This window comes from Mobula birostris, chromosome 31, assembly GCF_030028105.1.
Source record: "Mobula birostris isolate sMobBir1 chromosome 31, sMobBir1.hap1, whole genome shotgun sequence".
Classification (NCBI taxonomy): Eukaryota; Metazoa; Chordata; class Chondrichthyes; order Myliobatiformes; family Myliobatidae; genus Mobula; species Mobula birostris.
Genome location: NC_092400.1, coordinates 17934143 through 17951261, shown reverse-complemented (window position 1 = coordinate 17951261; position 17119 = coordinate 17934143). Strand labels below are relative to the sequence as shown.

The following is a 17119-nucleotide window of genomic DNA, read 5'->3' as shown; positions in this document are numbered from 1 at the left end:
GGCGTCAGCTCACCTGAAGACTCTGATCTCGCTCTCTCTCTCGCTCCCTCTCTCGCTCTCTCCATCACTACTCAACTCAATACCACGAACTGAACTGAACTGAACTTTACTCATCATCTTTTTACCTCTAGACTGGAAGAAGCTGGGTTTTTCATACATACATTTCCACACTTACTGATATACTTACTTATATATATAATCATTGCTAACCTATTTGATTTATCTACATTTATATTACTGTATTGCGTAGTTACTAATAAATATTATTAGTTTATAGCAATACTGGATTCCAAAGTGTTTTCCATCTCTGCTGGTTCTTTATTCCCGTCACGGGGTTCGTGACAGTAAGTTTACAAATCCCGTACTTCCCCAATTTTGTTAACCCCGTCATGTGACATGACGTAATCTAGAGAAAGTGTATAAATTTGCCTATCTTTCAGTTAAGTAAAACGTTTTATTGCAATGTAACGGAAGTTACTGGAGTACTTTTACAATGGAGAACATGGCCCCCCGCTGTACTCCCGTTGACGATTCCAGTTCGACGTACAATTCGCCAGTAATTATTATAACATGCATCCTGGGATTCATTGGAAATGCGATTGCTTTGTGGATCTACTGCTTCCATGTGAAGAGCTGGAAGCCAAACACGGTGTATTCTCTGAACTTGGCAATTGCGGACACTCTGCTAATCAGCTGTCTTCCGTTCCGAGCCACCTACTACATATATGACAAGGATTGGATTTTTGGTGATGTCTTCTGTCGCCTGAACATATTCATGATTTCCTTAAACCGCGTCGGCAGCATCATTTTCCTTATGATCATAGCGATTGATCGCTATTTTAAGGTGGTCCATCCGCTCCACAAAGCAAACAAGGCAACTCCAAGGTGTGCGGTGAAGATAGCAATCGTCCTTTGGATTGTGGCAGTGACGATTTGTTTGCACTTGTTGATAGAAAGTCACGACTTCATCCAAAGGAATGTCACGTTCTGTGAGCCTTTCAACATAAACTACCCCATGAATCCCACAGCAATTTGGACTGATGTGGTTTTTATAATATTTAAGTTTGTGTTACCGGTTACGGTGATTCTGTTCTCTACCTCCTGCATCATCTGGAAGTTAAGACAGATGGACAGTGACTTAAGGGGTAAATATAAGCGAGCGATTAAGCTTGTGATCGCCGTGACGGCAGTTTTCATATTTTGTTTCCTGCCCACTAATGTTGCTGTGGTCGCCGTTTTAATCACAAGGCTTAGAAGTGATGAAGATTGCCAGTCATATATCAGGGCAGTTAATATATTTTATAATACATTATTCATGACATATCTGAACAGTGTGGTCGATCCAGTTATCTACTACTTTTCAAGTTCTGCGTTTAAAGGTGCCTTGAGGAAAGCTTTGGGCCCCCTTAATGTCAGCTTTTCCAAATCAACAACCGATCAGGAAATGGAGCCCCGAGAATCGAAGGCAGAGCCGTCTACGGATCGACACCTGAGCTCGGCAGTTTTCCTCTGATCGCCTGCAGTTCGATTCTGCTGTGTAATATCGATTCTTCTTCCCAGATTATGTAGCTCAATGATAACCTGTGATTTAGTGCAAAACCACGCAATCATGCACGTTTTGTCAAGAAGTGGCTCGGTCCTAACCTGTTCTGAAACGAACTGTGATTAAGTCTCGATGTTGCGCGTATCTGTTTAAATCCTTTTAAAGTTCAACGTTCAAAGTAAATTTATTAGCAAAATACCTGTATGTCACCGTATGCTGCTGAGATTCATTTTCTTGCAGGTGCTCACGGTAGAACAAAGAGATTAAATAGAATCAATGACAAGCTTCACACAAAGATTGACCAACAATCAATGTGCGACTGCAAAGAAAGTCGGCATTGTAATTAAACAACCATTTAATTGGTTAAACAAATGGATAGATGGATAAATAAATAGATAAATAACTAAATAGACAAATTAAGAAGTAGGTATGTAAATGAGAACAGGAGTTGTAGAGTGCTTGAAAGTGAGTCTATAGGTTGTGGAAACAGTTCAGAGCTGAGGTGGGTGAAGTTATCCACGCTGGTCCAGGAGCCCAGTGCTTGAAGTGTACTAACTGTTCCTGAACCTGGCGGTATGGGACCTAAGGCTCCTGCACATTCTTCCCAATGGTAGCTGCGAGAAGTGAGGATGCCCTCTCTGGTTGGGGTCCTAGATGATGGATGCTGCTTTAGTGTGGCAGTGCATCTTGTAGATGTGCTCGGTGGTGGAGAGTGACTGATAAAGGGACCATTTCAGCAGGAGCTAGAAATGTCACTGAGTTTACGGGGAGTATGGGAGGGGGGTGGGAGAACTTCTTCACTCAGAGGGTGTGAGAGTGCGGAACAAGCTTCCAGCACAAGTGATGCATGTGAGCTTGATTTCAATGTTCAAGAGAAGTTTGGTAGGTACATGGATGGTAGGGGTATGGATGGCTATGGGTCCAGTTGCAGGTCAATGGGAGTATGCATTTTAAATGATTCAGCACAGAAAGGCCTGCTTCTCAGCTGTATTTTTCTATGACTGTACATGATTAAGGTTGCTCCTTCTCAACCATGCTGCTTTCATTTAATTCCAATATATTTTTCATACAGTTCTCGCCTATTCTTTCACCAAATTGCACTGTTCTTATTGATATTTAATTAGTTCAATGTAACGTTACTCAATTAAGTGCAAAGCAGAGCAATGCTGGTCCAGCCGAATATGCACTTGGCAATCAGCAGCAGAGTGTTGGGGATGTCAAGCAGTACTTATTAACAGCATGACTGTATAGTGCCATTGCCGTCCGACAGTGTAGTGGCATCAGCACTGGCCTTCAAGGCCAGTGGTCCCAGGTTCGAATCTGGCCGGCTCCTGCACTTGCTTCCCCACTGACCCCATCTCTGGCCCAGGACCCAGGGCAGATCAGGAGCACATGGAGGCCCTGTGTAAGTTGGGGAAGGAGTGCACTGCTACCCACTCGTCTGCCCTGATTGTGGAAGAGTCTGCTGTTGGCATCTTAGCCTCATTAGCTACCTCTTCTCAGAGCCAGTCTTCTCAATCCCAAGGGACTGCCTCCGTAATAAGTGTCTCAAAATGTTAAAGCGTGAACTAGTGATAGTCAAGTTTTAGCAGTACAGCTGGGGAACTGTAAATGAGGAAATACTGCTGTCCTTTTTCCTATTGCGTACAGAATTATATTTTGTTGAAGTAGACCTAGCATTTTGACTAGGCTTAGACATTGCAATGAATTAACTCAAATCTGTTCTTCAGATGCTTTCATCACCAGGCACATGAGATGTGACACCCACCCCCAATCCTCCCCCATTCCATTCTGTGCTTGACGATCTTTGTGCTCTTTATAACTTGTAATGTTTTATTGTATTTCAAAAAAATGGAACTTTAATCATGATATAAATTACATACAGTACAAAGGAATAAACAGTGAAAAAAGACCTTTTACATTTGTGATTTGTACATTCAGCAGCGTAAACTATGAAGAAAAAGACACCAAAAAAAAATCACACCATTACCCCTCACGTGGCTTCCTGGGGTGATACCCTTTTTCTGTCCGAGGGTCTTCTCCACTCATTTCTGCCTCTCCGTATGTGGTGGCAGAAGGGCCCTTCCCCATAGTGCCTTAGCCTTGGCTGCCTTGATCTCAGCACATACTGCTGCAGCCAGGGCTGAGCCAGTCGGCGGCGTTCCCTTACAGCCGTCTCACTGTGCTGGGCGACCGACAAGTTTCGGGAAAGACTGTAGGATCTTTATCTCCACTGAGGTAATGACCTTGCAGGGCAGTTGATGCTTGTTTTGGTGTGTGTCCCAGAGAGCGGTTTGTAAATCGGGGAGACTTCTTACATGCAGGCTGCTGGGAGCTGGATGGACCAGGACACAGATTCTTGCATCTTTCTCCATACCCTCTTAACAAATCCACAGTCTGCAAGGAGATGGGTGACTGTCTCTTCCCCGCCACATCCACCCCAAGGACAGTGTGTGTTGGAGGTGATAGGTCGTCTGCAGAGGAACCTCCTGACTGGAAGGCCTCCTCTCACCACCAGCCAGGTGTGGAATTGGTGCTTGTTGGTCAGGTGCATGGGTTGGCCCATTTGCTTACAGAACAAGCCCACAGACTGCAGAGCATCCCTGACCCACAGCGCCTGCAGGATGTCCCGTGCTGACCACTGCCAGATGGACTTGTGGTCAAAGGCATTTACTTGGAAGTACTTTTCCCATAAAGGTCAGGCAGTGTGGCGACAAGGTTGGGCTGACTGGGGAGTTGTACAGCAGAGGAGATAAACATATTGTCCGCGACACCGGGTACAAGTAGATCCTCAGCACAAGGGATCTTCTGTGCCCCTGTACTTTGGGTCCACACACAGATGAAAATGGTCATCAGCATGAGGGCAACACGAGGTGCACTTTTGCCTCTATTCCCAGGGAACTTGAGCATTGTGACCTAGCACACCCACTCCATCTTGGACTCCCAGAAAAATTGAGAGATGTCCTAAGTGATTACTGAGACAGAGGGGTGAAGGAGAGGCCACACCCTGTGCCAAATACAGCAGCCCTGAGGGCGTATTGCACATGATGACCAAGTTCATCCCAGTTATTGACAGAGCATGGCACTACCACAAATCCAGTTTATGTTTTACCTTCTCAATCTACTCCAGCAACTCTTGTTATGTGAGTTGGCCCCTCCAAACCAGATCCCCATCAACCTTCAAGTAGTCGGGCCTAACGGGGAAGGGGACACTGGATCGGTTGGGCCAGTTACCGGAGAGCTTGGTCCCACTCTTCAAGCAGTTGAATCTGGTCCTGGATGCCACCTCAAACTTGTCACAGATACTGATCAATTTGGTACACTGGAACTCCCATCCTGTTCTAAATGCAAACAACAGGAATTCTGCAGATGCTGGAAATTCAAGCAACACACATAAAAGTTGCTGGTGAACGCAGCAGGCCAGGCAGCATCTCTAGGAAGAGGAGCAGTCGACGTTTCAGGCCGAGACCCTAATCCTGACGAAGGGTCTCGGCCTGAAACGTCGATTGCACCTCTTCCTAGAGATGCTGCCTGGCCTGCTGCGTTCACCAGCAACTTTTATTTGTGTTTCCTGTTCTAAATCTTAGGTTCCCCACTATTTGCAGGCCTCTTTGTTCATTTCCTTCCGTTCTCAACACACTGCATTACAGTGTTCATGATAATATTGCACATCTCGGAATATACGCAAGGCATTGCAGCTTCCTTTTTTGCTCAATCCCCAAGAATAGTTCTGATTAATGCAATCATATAGATCCAGTGGGCAGTCACAGTCTCAAATGGCTTGATTTTGGCTAAGAATGGGGTCTTGGCTGAGTAGGATTGCTCTGGGTGAAGATATGTAGGAACAGACCTAGGTTCATTTGCTAGGCCCATGGGGTGGGTTTGGGATGCTGTTAATGGGGCAGGTTCTGACATACTGGTAGTAGGGTGGTGGTAGTGATCCAAGGTTACATTACAAAAATTAAAGTGATCTTTATGTGCTCCCAGTGTGGCCTCCTGTGTATCGGTGAGACCTGACATAGATTGTGAGACTGCTACATTGAACAGCTAACCTCTGTCTGCTAGTAAAAGTTGGATCTCCCAGTGGCCACCCATTTCCCATTCCCATTCTAACATGTCAGTCTTCCTCTACTGCTGTGATGAGGCTTGGAGGAGCAACACCTCCTGTATGGGTAGCCTCCAACCTGATGGCATGAACGTCAATTTCTCGAACTTCTGGTAATTGGTCCCCCACCCTTATCCTTCACTATTCCCCATTCCCATTTCCCTCTTATCTCCTTACCTGCCCATCACCTCCCTCTGGTGCTCCTCTCTCTTCCCTTTCTTCCATGGCCTTATGTCCTCTCCTATCAGATTCCTTCTTCTCCAGCACTTTATCTCTTTTACCAATTGACTTACCAGCTCTTTACTTAACTCCTCCCCCTCTCCTGGTTTCACCTATCACCTACTACCTTGTACTTATTCCTCTCCACCCCCCACCTTCTTACTCTGGCTCCTAATCTCTTTTGCCCAGCCCTGATGAAGGGTCTCGGCCCCAAAACGTCGACTGTTTACTCTTTTCTATAGATGCTGCCTGGCCTGCTGAGTTCCTCCAGCATTTTGTGTGTGTTACTTTGATTTTCAGCATCTGCAGAGTTTCTCTTGTGAGTGATCTTCCTGGGTCAGTTTCCTGGTATTTGCCTGGGATCTGACCCAAACGATCCCTTTGCCCAGATCAGGTGCATAGGCAAGAAAGCACTAAGAAATCTATTGTTTCAGCAGTGACCAATGGTTGTTGTTCCTTGGGGCAATATGATTCTTTTCTTGGGATTAACAGAATTCCATACATGACTGATAGACCATTGCTGCCATGCTAGCATGTACCAGCTGAGAGAAGAGTACCATGCTATTTCTCTTTCCTCAGCTACTGCCTGACCTGCTGAGTATTTCCACCATTTCCTGTTTTATATAGCACAAAATTAAATCATTAAGAGCTGAAAAACATTCCTTGTTCCATTCCAAGCCAAATATCCCTTGGCATCAAGAGCAGTAACAGTCTGAAATTCTGCTCCTATGTTCAAGGGGGAGATCCAGAGGTCAATGTTCTGGTTAATAGTCTTTTTGTTACGCCTGTAACTTCTACCGCAGAATCCTGCTACAAAGTTTTTGACAATGTATGTGAACTTGTTGGTATTTCAGCCTCCAATCCCCTGACCCTGTCGACATTTTCCACTACCAACATAATCAAAGGCTCCTCTCATCTGGTCTTTCTTTCTTCTTCTTCCTTTCATTAGGCAGAAGGTACAAAAACTTGAGAACATGTACCAGTAGGCCCAAAGACAACATCCATGTCTTGAATGGACCTCTGCTGTGATAAAGACCTCCTGATTTGCCGGTCTATCTCATCTAGGCCGTTGTATTGCATTGGTCTACCTGCACTGTACTTTCTCTGTAAATTAAACACTACATTCTTGATTCAGTCATTACTGACTTGCATCATTGGCATTTAGGGCAGCAATGAAGATCTTCCATCTCTGTCTGTCCATATTGTTGCACACAGATATAAAAGGATTCCTCATTGCTGTTTCCATAACAATCTTTTTGACCAGTCTGGGTTGTTAGCCCTGAGCTGAACCCCTGAACCTGGAGGACCGGTCTTAGTCTGGCCTTGACACTTTGTCCTGTTTGGCGTGGTTGACCCTACCAGGAACCAAAGCATAATGCCCTGACTGTAGCCAACGTAGCCCTCCTGATCATTGAGACACACAAGTGTCCAAACCCAATGACAAGGTTGTGGCCCTCCTGGAGAATTCTGTCATTGCTTTATATATTTTTAACTACCTCGATGTACTTACGTTTGGAATGAATTGTATGAAAGGCATGCAAAACAAACCTTAACACTGTACCTCAGCCCATCTGACAGTAATTAACCAAATACCGATTAATAATTGTTACCATGGAAGATGAATCCATTTAGCATAAAGGGTCCCTGTCGGCTCAGCGCAATGGTCACATTTCCCTTCTCCATATAGTTTATTCACCCTGATATGCCCTTCATTTAATCTTTTTACCTATTTTTTCCCTTCAGTACACTAATGGTTAATTCACAGCAGATATTTAACCTACCAACATATCTTTAGGAAGTCTGGGGGGTGGGGGAACCAAAGCATCCACATGATCACAAGGAGAACGTACAAACTCCATGCAGATAGTACTGAAGACTAGGTATGAACCTGGGTCCCTCGAGCTGTGACACAGCAGCTCTGACAGTTGCCTCACTGTTCAAGTCTAAGATCTTTACTTTTCTGAAGAACTTTGAAAGCAGGGATCCACGAAATGTGTCATCTCCAAGTCACAGAACACAGGGCATAGTGACATTGCTTTAACTGTGTCTTTACTGTTCCAGTAAAACAGTGAAAAGGGGGTGAAAGGAAAAGGGTCTAATTAGATGATAGAGCAGGCTTGAGGGGCTGCATTGCCCCTTCTTGTTCCTAACCTGGATACTTGTATGGGACAAGCTCCTGAAATCACTCTGGCTCTATGAACAGTAGCTTTGCAAAGTAGCTCATGTGCAAACCCTTCTTGTGCAAACCAGGATGAGGAAGAAAAGCTGACAACGCACATCCTGTGTGTAAAGGAACATGACTGAAATGTACGTTGTTAAAAACAACTTATCTATTCCAATCAGATAGAACATAAGACATAGAACATTACAGAAGAGTACAGGCGTTTCTGCCCACAAAGTTGTGTTGAATTTTTAACCTACTCTAAGATGTATCTAATCCTTCCCTCCTACATAGTCCTCCATTTTTCTATCATCCATTTGCCTATCTAAATTAGTTTTTTAAATATCCCTAATGTATCTACCTCTACCATCACCACTGGCAGCATATTCCATGTACCCACCATGCCCTGTGTAAAAAAAAAACTACCTCTAACATCCCCCCTATACTTTCCTCCAATCACTTAAAATGATGCCATCTCAAATTAGCCATCTCCACCCTGGAAAAATGTCTCAGAGTCAGAGCAGAATCAAGGGATTGAATGGCCTAATTCTACTCCTATGCCTTATGTCCTATGGTCTTTGGCTGTCCACTCAACTTATGCCTCTTATCATCTTGTACACCTCTATCAGGTCACCTCTCATCCTGCTTTGCTCCAAAGAGAAAAGCATGGGCTTGCTCAACTTATCCTCCTATGACATGCTCTCAACCTGGTAAACCTCCTCTGCAACCTTGCAAAAGCTGCCACATCCCTCCTATAATGAAGCAACCAGAACTGAGCACAGTATTCCAAGTGTGGTCTAACCAGAGTTATATAGAGCTGCAACATTATGTCGTGGCTCTTGAACTCAATCCCATAACTAATGAAGGCCAACACACTACATGCCTTCTTAACATCCCTATCCAACTTACATTGCAACTTTGAAGGAACTATGGACGAGGACCCCAGGATCCCTCTGTTCCCCAACACTGCTAAGAATCCTGCCATTAACCCTGTACTCTGCCTTCAAACTCATCCTTTGAGAGTGAATCACTTCCTACTATTCCGGATTGAACTCCTTGCCACTTTTCAGCTCAGCTCTGCATCCTATTGGACCTTGATGCTCTACCTTCATCAAGGTCCCATTGTAACCTCCAACAACCTTCTACACTACCCACAACACCAGCAACCTTCATGCCATTTGCAAATTTATGAAGTCACCCTTCCACTTCAAGTCAGTTATAAAAATCACAAAGAGCAGTGGTCCCAGAACAGATCCCTGTGGAGAACCACTGGTCACCAGTCTCCAGGAAGAATATGCTCCATCTGCTACCTTCTGTGGGCAAGCCAGTTCTTAGTTCACATAGTTAACTTTTCCTGTATCCCATGCCTTCTAACTTTCCGAATGAGGCTGCCATGGGGAACCTTATCAAATGCCTTACTAAAATCCATATACACCATGTCCAATGCTGTACCTTCATCAATGTGCCTTGTCACATCCTCACAGAATTCAATCAGGTGTGTGGAGCATGACCTCCCTCTCACAAAGCCATTCTTCTCCAAATGCTCATATATATCCTGTCCCCAAGAATCACCTCCGGTAATTTGCCCACTGCTGAAGTAAGACTCACTAGTCTATAGCGTTATCCCCACTCCCTTTCATACACAAAGAAATAATATTTGCCATCCTCCAATCATCTGGTACTACTCCCGTGGCCAAGGTGAAACAAAATTATCATCAAAGTTGCAGTGAGCGCTCCCCTTAATTCCTGCAGTAACCTGAGGTATATCCCATCTGGCTCCGGGAACCCTATCTATCCCAATGTTTTTCAAAAGTTCCAGTGTATCCTCTTTCTCAACATTGACATGTTCTAACATATCAGCCTGTTTTACGCTGTTCTCATGTACTTCAAAGTCCCTCTCACTGGTGAATACTGAAGCAAAGTTCTCATTAAGGACCACCCCTATGTTGTGGATGGCGTGGAGGGCTGTCAGAGGTTACAGCGGGACATTGATAGGATGCAAAACTGGGCTGAGAAGTGGCAGATGGAGTTCAACCCAGATAAGTGAGAGGTGGTTCATTTTGGTAGGTCAAATATGTTGGCAGAATATAGGATTAATGGTAAGGCACAGTGTGGAGGATCAGAGGGATCTTGGGGTCCGTGTCCATAGGACACTCAAAGCTGCTGTGCAGGTTGACTGTGTAGTTAAGAAGGCATATGGTGCATTGGCCTTCATCAACTGTGGGTTTGAGTTCAAGAGCTGAGAGGTAATGTTACAGTTGTATAGGACCCTGGTCAGACCCCACTTGGAGTACTGTGCTCAGTTCTGGTCACCTCACTACAGGAAGGATGTGGAAACTATAGAGAGGATGCAGAGGAGATTTACAAGAATGTTGCCTGGATTGGCGAGCATGCCTCATGAGAATAAGTTGAGTGAACTCGGTCTTTCCTCCTTGGAGTGACGGAGGATGAGAGGTGACCTGATAGAGCTGCATAAGATGATGGGCCTGTACTGTGCTTTAGGTTTTCTGTTTCTATGTTTCTAACCATTAGGAAGCAATGCTCATAATATAATAGACTTCACCCTGCAGTTTGAGAGGGAGAAGCCAAAGTCAGATATATCAGTATGACAGGGAATTATAGAGGCATGAGACAGGAGCTGGCTAAAGGTGATTGCAAGGGGACACTAGCAGGGATGACAGCAGAACAGCAATGACGGGAGTTTCTGAGCGAAATTTGGAAGGCACAGGATAACTACATCTCAAAGAAGGAGAAGAATTCTAAAGGCAGGATGATGCAAGTGTGGCTGACAAGGGAAGTCAAAAATGACACAAAAGCAAAAGAGAGGGCATATACTAGAGCAAAAAAAAATTAGTGGGAATTTAGAGAATTGGGAAACTTTAAAAAACCAACAGAAGGCGACGAAAAAAACCCTAAGGAGGGAAAAGATGAAATACGAAGGTAAGCTAGCCAATAGTAACAAAAAGGATACCAAACATTTTATCAGATATTTGAAGAGTAAAAGAGAAGTGACTGTAGAGATCAGACTGCTGGAAAATGAAGGGAGGAATGTGAGACAAAGAAATAGCAGATGACCTAAATTAGTATTTTGCATGTTTTCACTATACAAAACACTAGAAGCATGCTGGAAGTTTGAGAAAGTCAGGGGGCAAAAATGATCGCAAATGCTGTTACTAAAGAGAAGGTGCTTGGGAAGCTGAAAGATCTGAAGGTGGATGTCACCTGGACCAGATGGTCTACACCCCAGTGTTCTGAAAGAGGTGACTGGGGAGATTGTGGACGTTTCGGTAATGATTTTTCAAGAATCAGTAGATTCCGGCATGGTTCAGGAGGACTGGAAGTTTTCAAATGTCATTCCCCTCTTCAGGAAGGGAAGGAGGCAGAAGGAAAGAATCTATAGGCAATTTAGCCTGACATTAGTGGTTAGAAAGATGTTGGAGTCGATCAGTGATAATATCACAGCTACTGAAAGGGAGGAATTGTAGTCACGCATAAATGTGCTACTAAATAAACACACGGAGGCAGAGAGAACTGAACTCAGAATGCCTTTACTGATTCAAAATCGCGCGCTTAAATCTCCCTTCCCATGGGCCCCTGCGACACGCGGGGCGGATGTAACGTCAGACAGGCCCCAGAAGGTCTGCCCCGAGCGGGTAGTGCCAAGCACGCTATCGAGTGTCTGTCCGTGGCTCCCAATGGCGGTTCGAGTCCCGCGTGTGCGGGCCACCCCCCCCCCCCACCAGAAACGTCCATCGGGGGAGTGGAGCCCCCAGTCTGTGTGGCTTGCCTGGGTGGCCGGCCTCGCCGGTGCGGTGCGGGTACCCTCACTGGTTGCTCAATGTCCAAGTGCGCCGGTTTAAGGCGGTCCACTCTAAAAGTCTCTTCCTGGCCACCCACCTCCATGACACACGTGGTCCCATTGTGCCGGATCACCTCGAACGGTCCCTCGTACAGCTGCTGTACAGGTGACCTGTGCACGCTCCTGTGAATAAAAACATACTCACAGCCTTGGAGGTCCTTAGGGGTGAAGGACGGCGTGGGACCATGCCTGGGGTCAGGACCGGTGCCAGGGTCCCTACCTTGTCCCGCGGCCTCGTTAGCACTGCTGCTGGACTTTCTTCCGAACCTCGGGCCTCTGGTATGAACTCGCCTGGGACTGTCAGGGGGGCGCCGTAGACCAGTTCCACCAAGGAGGTATCCAATTCCTCCTTGGGGGCTGTGCGGATGCCCAGTAGGACACAGGGAAGCTCCTCTGTCCAGTTGGGGCCCCTGAGGCCCGCCATCAGGGCCGACTTGAGATGCCGGTGGAATCGCTCTACCAAACCGTTGGACTGGGGATGGTACGCTGTGGTGTGATGCAGCTGGGTGTCCAGGAGCTGCGCCAGTGCTGTCCACAAACCAGACGTAAACGGCGCCCCTCTGTCGGAGGTGATGTCCGTTGGGAGGCCGAACCTGGCGATCCAGTTTGCAATGAGTATCCTGGCACAGGACTCAGTGGACGTGTCTGCGAGCGGTACGGCTTCTGGCCATCTGGTAAACTTGTCCACCATGGTAAAGATATACCTCGCATCCCGGGAGACTGGCAGGGGTCCAACGATGTGCACGTGGATGTGTTGGAACCTCCTGTGCGTTGGCTGGAACTGCTGGAGGGGAGCCTTCACGTGCCGCGGGACTTTGGCAGTCTGGCAGTGTACGCAGGTCCTGGCCCAGTGCCTGACCTGTTTGCGCAAACCGTGCCAAACGAATCTGTCCGCTACCAGCTTGATGGTCGCCCGGATGGGCGGGTGGGCCAGGTCACACAGCGTGTCGAACACCTGGCGCCTCCATGCTGCTGGTACCACGGGTCGGGGTTTGCCGGTAGACATGTCGCACAGGAGTCGATCTGCTGCCGCGCTGATGTAGTCGTCCTCCAACTGAAGCCCCGAAATGGCGGTGTGGTAAGCCGGGATCTTGGTGTCTGACCGTTGTGCTTCTGCCAGTGCTGCGGAGTCTATTCCTGAGCACGATATGCCTACTGAGTGGAGGCAGGGGTGAGACAGTGCGTCAGCAATGACGTTGTTCTTCCCTGCGATGTGGCGGATGTCTGTGGTGAATTCTGAAATGAAGGACAGGTGCCTCTGCTGCTGAGCCGACCATGGGTCCAATACCTCGGCCAGTGCGAAGGTGAGGGGCTTGTGGTCCGTTTACACGGTGAGCTCCCTTCCCTCGAGGAAGTACCGGAAATGCCAGACAGCCAGGTAGAGCACCAGCAACTCTGTGTCGAAAGCGCTGTACTTCACCTCTGGTGGCCGTAGGTGCCGGCTGAAGAAAGCGAGAGGTCACCGCTGGTCCTCGACGAGCTGCTCCAGGACTCCGCCGACTGCCGTGTCAGAAGCGTCGACTATGAGTGCTGTGGGTACATCGACTCTCGGGTGCACTAGGAGGGTCACCTTTGCCAGCACCTCCTTAGCCTGCTCAAAAACCTCTGTGGACTCCGCGTCCCACTGCCACTTTTTTGGCCTTGCTGCCTATCAGGCTGAACAAGGGTCTCATGATGCGTGCCGCCGCCGGCACGAACCGATGATAAGAGTTGACCATCCCTACGAGCTCCTGCAGGCCCTTGACCATGCTGGGCTTGGGGAACCGGTGGATGGCCTGGACCTTGTCCGGTAGGGGAACTGCACCATGTCGGCTGATTCTCTGGCCCAAGAAGTTGATCTCTGTCAGCCCGAACTGGCACATCGCCAGATTGATTGCCAGTCCGTGGTTGCTCAAGCATTGGCAGAGCTGGCGCAAATGTGCCATGTGCTCTTGGTGTGAACTGCTGGCCACCAGGATATTGTCCAAGTAAATGAAAATGAAATCCAGGCTGTGTCCCACTGTGTCCATGAGCCTTTGGAAAGTTTGGGTTGCATTCTTGAGACCGAAAGGCATCCTCAGGAATTTGAACAAGCGGAACGGGGTGATGAGGGCTGTCTCGGGCACGCCGTTGGGGTGCACTGGGATCTGATGGGATCCCCAGACCAGGTCGATTTTTGAGAAGATGGTCGCTCTGTGCAGGTTCGGCGTGAAGTCCTGGATGTGGGGTACTGGGTATCTGTCGGCGGTTGTGGCGTCGTTGAGCCTTCTGTAGTCTCTGCAGGGCCTCCATCCTCCTGTGGACTTGGGCACCATGTGCAGCAGGGATGCCCATGGGCTGTCTGAGCGTGCAGACTTGGGCACCATGTGCAGCGGGGATGCCCACGGGCTGTCTGAGCGTGCGGACTTGGGCACCGTGTGCAGTGGGGATGCCCACGGGCTGTCTGAGCGTGCGGACTTGGGCACTGTGTGCAGTGCGGATGCCCACGGGCTGTCTGAGCGTGTGGACTTGGGCACCGTGTGCAGCGGGGATGCCCACGGGCTGTCTGAGCGTGCGGACTTGGGCACCGTGTGCAGCGGGGATGCCCATGGGCTGTCTGAGCAGCGTACTATTCCCATCTCTTCCATCTTACGGAACTCCTCCTTGGCGAGGTGGAGCTTGTCGGTTGGGAGCCTGCGAGTCTGGGCGTGCAGTGGCGGTCCTTGCGTGGGGATGTGGTGCTGCACGCAGTGCTTGTGGTCGGCCGTGGACAACTGCAGGAGGACTATGGAGGGGAATTCCGCCAACACCCTGGCGAATTCGTTAACCGAGAGGGTCACGGAATCCAGGTGGAGGGCTGGTAGCTTGGCTTCTCCGAGCTGGAAAGTCTGGAATGTCTTGGCGTGGACCAAACGCCGGCCTTTTAGGTCGACCAGGAGGCAGTTGGCTCGTAGGAAATCTGTCCCTAGTAGTGGCTGTGACACCACTGCCAACGTGAAAGTCCAAGTGAAACGGCTGGACCCGAAATGCAGTGAGATAGTTCGCGGGCCATATGTCCGAATACTGGTGCTATTTGCAGCGGTGAGTTCGGGGCCTGGGACCGCGTTACGAGTGTCCATGTTCGGGGGGCGGGGGGAGTACGCTGACTTCGGCCCCGGTGTCTACCAGGAAGCGCCACCTGGAGTGTCGGTCCCAGAGATATAGGAGACTGTCTCAGTGGCCAGCCGTCATAGCCATTAGCGACGGCTGGCCCCGGCGTTTCCTGGAAAAGCACATGGTGTAGGCAGTATGCGCCTAAGCCGCATCTTTGGTGATAAAAACACCATCGTTCCGAACTTTTGTCTTTTTCCCTTGTGGGTCTCAACAGCTTCGGTTGTGGGGCCTGGGCTTTGGGGCACGCGATTGTGGCTAGGCCAAAGGAGGCTGATCAACGTTGCTTGCTCTGCCAAAGGACATCTGCTTTAGCCGCGACCCTACATGGGTCGCTGAAATCCTCACTCGCGAGAAGGAGGCGAATGTCTTCTGGCATTTGCTCGAGGAACAGCTGTTCAAGTAAAAGGCATGGCTTATGGCCGTCCATGAGCGCCAGCATATCATTCATGAGTTTGCATGGTGTGTGGTCGCCCAGGCCGTCCACGTGTAGGAGCCACGCGACTCGTTCGCGGCGGGAGAGTCCAAAGGTACAGATCGGGAGCGCCTTAAGCTGAGTATACCTGTCCTCCATTGGTGGCTGGCGTAGGAAGTCGATGATCTGGCCTGCCATCTCCTGGTCGAGTGTGCTGACCATGTAGTAATACCGCGTGGCGTCTCTGATATTGAACTGGGCCTCAGCCTGCTCAAACCAAACGTGGGGCTGAGTGGCCCAGAAAGTCAGGAGCTTCAGAGAGACCGCGCTGTGCGAGTTGGTCGATGAGTCGCCGGCTCCAGATGCCGTCTGGAATGTCGGGATCACCAATGTAGTCGCGCGCAAATGCGCTACTAAAGAAACACACGGAGGCAGAGAGGACTGAACTCAGAATGCCTTTACTGATTCAAAATTGCGTGCTTAAATCTCCCCCTCCAAGGGCCCCTGCGACCTGCGGGGCGGATGTAACGTCAGACGGTCCCTGGAAGGTCCGCCCCGAGCGGGTAGTTCCAACCGCGCTACCGCGTGTCTGCCTGCGGCTCCCGATGGCGGTTCGAGTCCCGCGTGTGCGGGCCACCACAGAATCATCTATTAAATCAGTGAGGGTGGAAGTCAGGGCATTTAGAGGGACATGATAAGATAAAGTTAAAGTCAGAATGGTTTCCTTAATGAATTTCTTACCTGACAAATCTGTTGGAATTCTTTGAGGAAAAAGCAAGTTGGATAGATATTGGAGAGTACACATTGTGTACTTGGATCTTCAGAAGGTCTTTGACAAGACACTGCACACAAGGCTGCTTAACAAGATAAGAGCCCATGGTATTACAGGAAAGAGTCCATGGATAGCGTATTGGCTGATTCGCAGGAGGGAAAGAGTCGGAATAAAGGGGACCTTTTCTGGTTGGCTGCTGGTGACTAGTGGTGTAACATAAAGGTCAGTGTTGGGACCATTCATGTTTGTGTCATATGTGAGTGGTTTGGTTAACGGAATTGATAGCTTTGTGGCCAGACTTACAGATGATATGAAGATACGTGGAAAGGCAGGTAGTGCTGAGGAAGCAAGAAGGCTGTAGGAGGACTTAGACAGATTGGGAGAGTGGGCAAAGAAGTGGCAGATGGAATACAGTGTCGGGAAGCGTATGGTCATGCACTTTGGTAGAAGGATCAAAAGCATAAACTATTTTCTAAAAAGGGCAGAAAGTTCAAAAATCTGAGGTACAAAGAGACTTGGAGGTCCTCATGCAGAATTCCCTAAAGGTTAACTTGCAGGTTGAGTCTGTGGTGAGGAAGGCAAATGCAATGTTACCATTCATTTTGAAGGGACTAGAATATAAAATCAAGGATGTAATGCTGTGGCTTTATATGGCACTAGTGAGGCTTCACTTGGAATATTTTGAGCAGTGTTGAGCCCTTTATCTCATAATGAACTTTGGAGAACGCCTTTGGAGAACGTTCAGAGGAGATTCTCGAGAATGATTCTGGGATTGAAAGGCTTGTCATATGAGGAGTGTTTGATGGCTCTGGACCTGTACTCACTGGAATTTAGAAGAATGAGGAGGGATCTCATTGACACCTATGGAATGTTGAAAGGCCCAGATATAGTGAATGTGAAAAGGATGTTTCCAGTAGTGGGGGAGTCTAGGACCAGA

The 17119-nt window shown here is 48.3% G+C and overlaps 1 protein-coding gene across 1 annotated transcript; it reads left to right on the top strand.

Annotated features, from left to right (window-relative positions):
• Positions 1-441: 441 nt before the first annotated feature.
• LOC140190668 (hydroxycarboxylic acid receptor 2-like) lies at positions 442-3455 on the top strand. The gene has a single exon (XM_072247431.1). It carries the CDS (start codon positions 494-496, stop codon positions 1511-1513), a length of 1020 nt encoding a protein of 339 aa, XP_072103532.1. The 5' UTR covers positions 442-493; the 3' UTR covers positions 1514-3455.
• The last annotated feature ends 13664 nt before the right edge of the window (positions 3456-17119 follow it).